This window comes from Rhinatrema bivittatum, chromosome 6, assembly GCF_901001135.1.
Source record: "Rhinatrema bivittatum chromosome 6, aRhiBiv1.1, whole genome shotgun sequence".
NCBI classification, from domain to species: Eukaryota; Metazoa; Chordata; class Amphibia; order Gymnophiona; family Rhinatrematidae; genus Rhinatrema; species Rhinatrema bivittatum.
This window is the reverse complement of record NC_042620.1, coordinates 220692768-220700963: the sequence shown is the minus strand read 5'-3', so window position 1 is coordinate 220700963 and position 8196 is coordinate 220692768. Positions and strand designations below refer to the sequence as shown.

Below are 8196 nucleotides of genomic sequence, written 5' to 3'. Positions count from 1 at the left end.
CTCCGAAATCGGAGCGGCCTCGGAGAGAACTTTCCTTCCACCCCCCCCCCCCCCCCCCCCGCACCTTCCCTTCCCCTACTTAACCCCCCCCCCCCCCGGCCCTATCTAAACCCCCCCTACCTTTGTCGGCAAAGTTAGGCCTGCTTCCAGCAGGCCTAACTTTGCGCGCGCCGGCCGGTTGCCCCGCTCCATGTTCCGGTCCCGGGGGCTGGTCTGGAGGCTGCGGCCACGCCCCCGGGCCAAAACCATGCCCGCGGCGCCGCCCCCAAAACGTGGCGTCACTCCGGGCACGCCCCCGACATGCCCCTCCATGCAAGCCCCGGGGCTTGCGCGCGCCGCCGAGCCTATGCAAAGTAGGCTCGGCACGCGCAGGGGGGGGGGGTTTGGGGTAGGTTTTCGGGGGGGGGGTACGCGCGTACCCCTTTGAAAATCTACCCGTAACTGTAATAAAGTAAGGGGGTCCCCTGCATTTTTGACAGACTTGACCAGATCAATAACCGTATTTATGTCATTACAAAGCCCCAATATCTCCATCTTATACCCTGCCAACATGAATATGCTAATGACACGCTCGAGACACAGTCTATCGCAAATGCTTCTTAGTTTCTGACTTTCCACGTACCAGCACCATTTCAGATACTCGTGAAAATTCTGCACTGGTGTTTCCAAGATACACGCCTCGCAGTCGTTGCGTAGGACCCCTTGCCAACATTTCTTTATAACGCAGTGCATCATTCATCATATGAGTAATTAAAAACGCTTTTATGGTAAAGAGTATGTGTGTGTGCTTATTTCCAAAGCCCCAGTTTGTACCACCATCTCATGTCCCCCAATCCTCTGGTCTCAAAGCCCATTTACGATCTCAGTGTTTACTTTCCAGGTCTTCCGGTTCGTCATTGCAAGCGCAAAAACAGCACATACAGGACACTTTGATCGCCGGTGGATCTCCCGCCTCTTCATTTTCTCCGGTCAAAGATCCGTTGGTGAGCTATAACAAAATGTTTACAAAAAAGTGGAGAAGAGGCAGATGAAGAGATTGTGTCTGAAAATTAATATGTCAGCTTTTTACAATATGTACTATGGGATTTCAAAACAAAAACAAAGTTTACATACCTCTTAGGCATCCAGAGAGCTGCAAACAATGTGATCCATCCCTAGCAAGTGATTCAGGAGTACCAAGGCAAGAAAAAAAAAAAGAATCAAATTTGTCTTTTTCTCTACATGTGAATTTTCATCTCTTAAAAAAAAAATGATATATGTTGTTACTTGTCAAACATGTATAGGTTTTAAAATGGCTTATGGTTTTCAATACAATACTTTTCCTAAAACACATATTGGCTCATTTCAAGTCTACAATATTTTTTTAAGTTTATGTTAATACTTATGGCAGGGAGAGAAGGGAGGATGGGTGGATGGCTTATCTACTCCCCCCCCCATCCCATCTGGATCAAACACAAATCCCTTCTTGCAGATCTGTTATCATTAAGGAAGAGAAGAAATTCTACACTTAAGCTCTGCCAAAGAAACATCTTAACTGACTTTACACAAGCTCTATTCAAAGAAAAACATCTTAAATGACTGGTTATTTACACTAAGATAAAAAGGCATTATATTAATTTCTGTCCCTGGCTGTAGAATGTGAGGGGATGATGCATATTCTTTTTGTAAGGTGTCTAATAAGGAAAAGCTCCTAATTATGCTCTGCACCATTAGGGGAGTTTCAGTGAATATGGAATGCTACAGAGCTGGGAGGGGGGTGGTGTAGGCTGTGTTGTGTCAGTGTTGGCAGTGGAAGGTATTTGTATTACTGTTATTGAGATGACACCAGAATTTGAATATTCTTTTTTGCTCCTAATTTTGCTTTGTGGTTACACATTAAACCTGTGGATTTAAAAAAAAAAAAAAAAAAGTGATGGTTCACCTAGAACATGTTTCTTTTCCCCTTTAAATATTCTATTAAGAAAAATTATTAAAATTTGTAATATCATTATCTGACAAGCTGCATTTTTCCCTGCTTTTTCCATTGCTTCCGAAAGGCATCTAGGCATGCACCCCTATATGCGGAAGGAACACATATGATGTCATTAACCAAACATGGCACCTCCCCTTTTAGCCATGGTGTCATTTCCAGTGATGGCATCCAATATGGCTGCCCCCTTTTAGCCAAGATGGTTGCCCCTTGGGCAAGAATAGGGCATGGCTTGGCTGTATACCAGTCACAACACTTCTCTCAAGTTGTTAGGGTGGTGGTATCAGCCGTATCAATGACTACAGAAATAACTGATATACCACACTGAATCCATCTAGAATGTGTACACCATGGGTGAAATAGATTTTTTTGCTCATTTATTGGACCTCATACATGGGCATCTTGTAATGCTAAGTAGCATAAAGGTTAATGCGCCAAAAAGTATTATCATAGGTCAAGAAATGAAATTTTTCTTTGCTTCAGTGCAAAACTTTAGCCCAAATAGTGAAATTCAAATGAATCATATACATCATACAAAGGTTCTCTTCTATTGTTCAAAATTTCAGAAGATTTTACTTAGCTTGATAGCTTGGTAGCGCAAAGAAACGCCATATTTCCATCGTGTAAGAGGCTGATTATTGAAGCCCGACACGGACCCGTGTTTCAGCTGTGCCTTCATCAGGGGGCCGAAATATGCTGCAAATAATAGCAAACAAAGTTTACAAACCAAGAATCTATATTTTTTTGATACTTGCAAACGATATCCAGCAATGTGGTACCAACATGTTATGAACAGCTTTTCTTGCCGACCTGCCGGTAGTGCGTTTCCTCACCAGAGGAGCCGCACTCGCGCCATTTTTTAAAGGAACCACAGCCAATGCAAAAATGCCACATAGGCAGCCATTGATGTCAGTAGTTGCTATTTACAAACCAGACCTTTAAATGATGGAATACCATTCCACTGACATGTTAAGGCCATTAGGTTGTACAGTGTTTAGATTAAAAATCCATTGTTGCTCCCTAAGGTTAAGGAGATGTAGTAGATCACCCCCCCTCCCTGATAGATGAATAGGGTCTATCATTCGCCATTTGAGATCCACAAACTTATGCTTTTCTAAAAGACAATGTGCAACGATGGGTGCTTGGATTTTCTCGGTCAAAAGGCAGCTCCGATGTTCAATGAGCCTAGTGTGAATAGAGCGTTTTGTGCGACCAACATAGATCTTTTCGCAGGGACAGACAATGATGTAGATCACATATGAGGTTAGACAGTCAGAATGAAATTTTACCACACGGGTCTTCCCTGCATTATCCGTCCATGATGGGCCTAATAAGGTTTAAGAACACAAATATGGCGTTTCTTCGCGCTACCAAGCTATCAAGCTAAGTAAAATCTTCTGAGATTTTGAACAATAGAAGAGAACCTTTGTATGATGTATATGATTCATTTGAATTTCACTATTTCGGCTAAAGTTTTGAACTGAAGCAAAGAAAAATTTAATTTCTTGACCTATGATTATACTTTTTACCGCATTAACCTTTATGCTACTTAGCATTACAAGATGCCCATGTATGAGGTCCAATAAATGAGCAAAAAAATCTTTTTCTCCCATGGTGTACACATTCTAGTTGGATTCAGTGTGGTATATCAGTTTTTATTTCTGTAGTGGTTGGCTGTATATCAACCAAGGGGGCAGGGATAGGATGGGGAAAGGGGTGGGGCTTAACCTAGAGGCAAACGTTGATTGTTGGGAGGCAGTGCCAATGGGCAGGGCTTAGACTGGAAATGATTGTATGAGGGGTGGGAAAAGGGGCAGGACTTAATTCAGAAGTGGGCATGGCCACATGTCAAAACAAAGTTTTGACGTGTAACCTATAACAACTAGAATTTTTGCCTTTTCTTTTTCAGCCACCACTTATATGTTTTTTCCTTTTATTTACTTTAACAAAGATTTGTTACTCGTTTTATACCTACTTTAATTTAGCCCACTGTTGTTCCACTTTTCCTACATCATCCAACACTGCCAGAGCCTCCTTGTGGTACATGTCCATTTTACAAAAGTTGGTAGTTTGAAATCCGGGACTCACACTTATGCATTTCTTCTCTGTTTTAGTCATTATCTCAAATCATACTGATTGCTGCTCAGGTGACCGCCTACCTGGACATCAGAAATGCTTCCTCTGTTTGTATGTACCAGGACAGTATTGTCCATTCCTTTGTGGTTCCATTACCATTCGACTGACAGCAGCCCCATAAAAGGTGTCCAGGTCTTTCTATTTCTAACAAATTCTGCAGATAGAATACCTCTTATCCACATCTGACAGATTAAGATTTCCCAATAATTTCTTCTTCATTCCCACCTTTTGGACATATTTGACCAGACTGCTATCCAGATCTTCTGTGTCAGAGGTTTGTAAAAAAACAACACAAAACAAAAAAAACCAAACAAACAAAAAAACACCCCACACTACTGTAGTTGGAAATGCCCCAAAACACTTCCTCCTTTCCCCTGCATTTCAGTTCATTTTAGTTTTTACATAAAGAGTTACTCTACTCCTTCTATTCTTACTTCTTTTCTACTCTTTATCCTTCCTGAATATAGACCAGAATGATCATATCCCATTCATGGGACTTACTGAATCACATCTCCATGACAGCAACAACATCTTGATTTGCTTGGTCATTAGTGCTTTCAGATCTGGAATTTTATTTCACCAGAATATTTGTGCTCATAGTCTCCTAGTTGTTTCTCCTTACTTTGTCTATAAACTGCAAAGCTTCATACCCTTGTTTAATCTATTAATAAAGATCTTAGCCTCAATAACATTTTTCCAGCTATCCAAGATTTTTATATAGTTTTTCCCCCAAACGAAGTCAGTTGAACAGTACAGGGGACTGCTCTCTCCTGCCCCCTTATTTAGCAGACACTGTGGGATAGGGTACACAGAGGAACTTAGAGGGAAGAGAGAAGGGGAAATCAGGCTGTGGGGTTAAGGCCAGGAGGGCTGTTGCCTTACCTGGATAGGGGAGAAGGAAGAAAAGTGGAATGCAAAGAGCTGATTCTGACATATGGAGCCTTGCGTTAGCTTCTACAGACTAACAAAAATCACAACAAGGTAAGATTTTTACTTTAAATAAGTTGTTCATCTTTAAAACACAAAAGACTAAGCACAAACTGAAGGAAAGAAAGGTATTACGACCCTCTCTTCCAATGTACATCACAAACAATCCCATTATAAATGGAGAAGAACAGAAAGACTCCAAAGAAACTTGGAGTGCAAGAGATGCTTTTTATTGTATGTTCATTACGATGAGTAACACATTTAGAAATAATAATCCCACATAACAGTGACAATCTTATTTTACAGCGTGTACATCATTTACAGCCACATAAACCACAAGAAATTTTCTAAGAGCTTTTCCAGAATTAACATTCTGAAATTTAGAAATATATATAAAAAAAAATTTCTCAAACTGATTCTCATCTGGTGCAAAAACAAAGGATGAACATTATCTGAAACACAAAGCCACAATATAGCATGAAGTTAAAATTTATCATGTGGACAGCTGTGTGCAAACATGAAGCAACTAAAAAAAGTAAAAAAACAAACAAACAAAAAAAAGTACACATTATATGCATAACATTTATGAACAGGTTTTTCATTAAATAGCCCTAGACCAGCTTGTTATATTAAGCGCCATTTTGATTTGCTGCATGCTAACACAAAGCATTGTTTAAAGGGATGCATATTTTAAATGTATACACTGTAAACTGAAGATCCACCTCCCAACTCTAGTGGCAGCATTATGTTTTGGTTAAATACTGTATAAATACCTTACAGATTGAAAATGCATGGTTTATATTATGATATAGTTTCAAGAATTAATGAAAGGTGCAATTGTACGTTGATGCTCAGAAGTTTCTAGTCATAGGCATAACTGGAAGGATCATACCTGTTGTACAGACTGCCTTAATGAAACTGTGTAACATTTACTGTTATTTAGGAAAACTGTGGAACTCTATGAACCAGTTTTGATTTTTTTTCTAGTTAAGATCATATAGCAGGAAAAAAGTGCCGAGACACTCTCAACACCATCAGCTGCATCCTTTTTTTCTTTTATTTAAAAAAAGCAATAGATTCAAAAGATACTTTTTATCATATGTGCCATACTGAACAACATTCAACTGCAGTATCAGATTTTTTAAAAAAGGAAATTATATACACTTTAACTAGCACCGGAACACTTTCCTCTGACCTTATAACATAATGCTATGCTTGAAACATTATATCCTGTAATAAAATAGGTTAGCAGCTCTGCAACTCTTTAAAAGATACTCACTGAACCTAAACTAGTAAAGGAAACAAAAAGGTTTCCCAATGGAATATTAAAATGGGACAGACACCCAAAACTTAGTCTGTTTCTGAAATATAATTTCCAGGCACAATGTAAAAACCTACTGACAGAGTGAACAACCACCATCTAGTCTCCCTCCCCAAAATTGCATAAAAAGGTCAGATTTAGTTGCTGTACCAAAAAGGATTGTTAATAAACCCCTTTGTATTGTATGAAACAAATGCTGTTAGTGATAAAATGGACCATTCTACATTTTTTTCTCTGCAGCTCAATTTCTTATACTATTAGACAGAAGGTAATAAAAGATATTCAGCAATGTTTCTGCAACCATTTTACGGTGTTTAAGTTCTGATAAGCAACAATCATAGGGCTACAATATTCCCTGCCAACCCTAATACTTTTAAGACTATTAATACAAAGAATGTTATGATTTATATCAAGCTTTGAAACCAGGAGAAGCAGTTCATGAGATTTTTTTTTCCCCCAAACAAGCATATCATCAGTTTCTAAACTGTTTCTTAGTATTTTATCTTCTTACATTATAGCTTCCTTATGATGTCTCATTATATGCTGGTTCTTCTCTGATGGTCTGCGGAATCCCTTTTTGCAATATTCACACCTGTGTGGATAGTCTTTTGTGTGTATTGATATTACATGACGCTTGAAGCCTGAAGCATCTGTTGTATTGTATTCACAATATTGACACTGATAGACCTTCCTTCCACTATGAGTCTTCATGTGCTTCTTTAGTTCATTCTGTAGTCTAAATCCCCTCTTGCACCTTTTGCATTTAAAGGGCAGGTCCTTGGTGTGAACTGAAAGGATATGCCCACTAAGTACAAAAGGATCTGAAGTTTTGAAATCGCAGTGTCTACATTGATGTATTTTTTTACCTTTATGGGTTTCACTATGCTTTTTGAGTTCAGAAGGCCGATGGAAGCCTTTTTCACACACCTCACACTTATGAGGAAAATCCTTGGTATGAACCGATATAATGTGCCGTTTAAGGTCGCTTGAATTGGTGCTTTTATGGTCACAATGTGGACACTGATGGGTTTTATGTCCTTGAAATAACTCTGTGTGCCGCTGAAGTTCCTTCTCATCTGCAAATGCTTGAGGACAATGCTCACATTTATATGGCAAGTCTGTACCATGCTTGGTTTTTATGTGTGTTTTAAGATTAGACTGATCTGCACATCTGAAATCACAGTACTGGCAGAGATATGGCTTTTCCCCTGTGTGGGTCCTCATATGCTTTTTAAGCTCAGAAGGATGACGGAATCCCTTCCCACATTCAACACAAACATGGGGAAAGTTTTTACTGTGAACTGCAAGCAGATGTCTATTAAGCAGTCCCTGTTCTGCAGTCTCATAATCACAGTATTTGCACTTGTGTAGCTTGGGTTCCTTGTCCCGTAGTATCAGTTTATTAGAACTCAACGGACTTGCTTCTCTGTATCTTCTTGTGTATTCTGTAAACTCATGGGTTTTATCAACTTTGTTTATCAGCTTATGACTTTCCAGATGGTTATGGAAACTGACTTTCTTGTTAGTTGTGAAGTCACAGTCTGTACACTGATATTTCTTTTTAATCATATGATCTGGGTGGTTCTTCATGTGTCTTTTTAAAAATCCTCTGGATTTGAACTTCTTTCCACAAATATGACAAGGATAAACAGTTAATGGCTGTCCATCAGGGCCTATTATGACAGCTGTTCACAAAGAAAGAAAAAAACATGAGAAAATAAAATTTTTCAAAGTATTTGCTTTGTGGTTAATTACATTTTCTACATTATATAGTCAATTATTTGCAATTTATGGAAAGTGTACTGTAATTATGTTGCAAGAAGGTATTAAGTTGTGTGATGGC

The 8196-nt window shown here is 39.1% G+C and overlaps 1 protein-coding gene across 7 annotated transcripts in view; it reads right to left on the bottom strand.

Annotated features, from left to right (window-relative positions):
• Window positions 1-344: 344 nt before the first annotated feature.
• Window positions 345-8196, bottom strand: part of ZNF711 (zinc finger protein 711) — a 195727-nt gene continuing 187875 nt past the window's right edge. For 5 of the 7 annotated variants that reach the window (XM_029606581.1, XM_029606579.1, XM_029606584.1 and 2 more), the window contains one exon: window positions 5241-8038. In XM_029606581.1, the coding sequence (XP_029462441.1) occupies window positions 6861-8038 (1178 nt within the window). In that variant the 3' untranslated portion in view covers window positions 5241-6860. Of the gene's footprint in view, window positions 989-1113; window positions 2666-5240; window positions 8039-8196 lie in introns of those variants that run through there. The other 2 variants (XR_003857461.1, XM_029606585.1) reach the window with 2 other exon arrangements.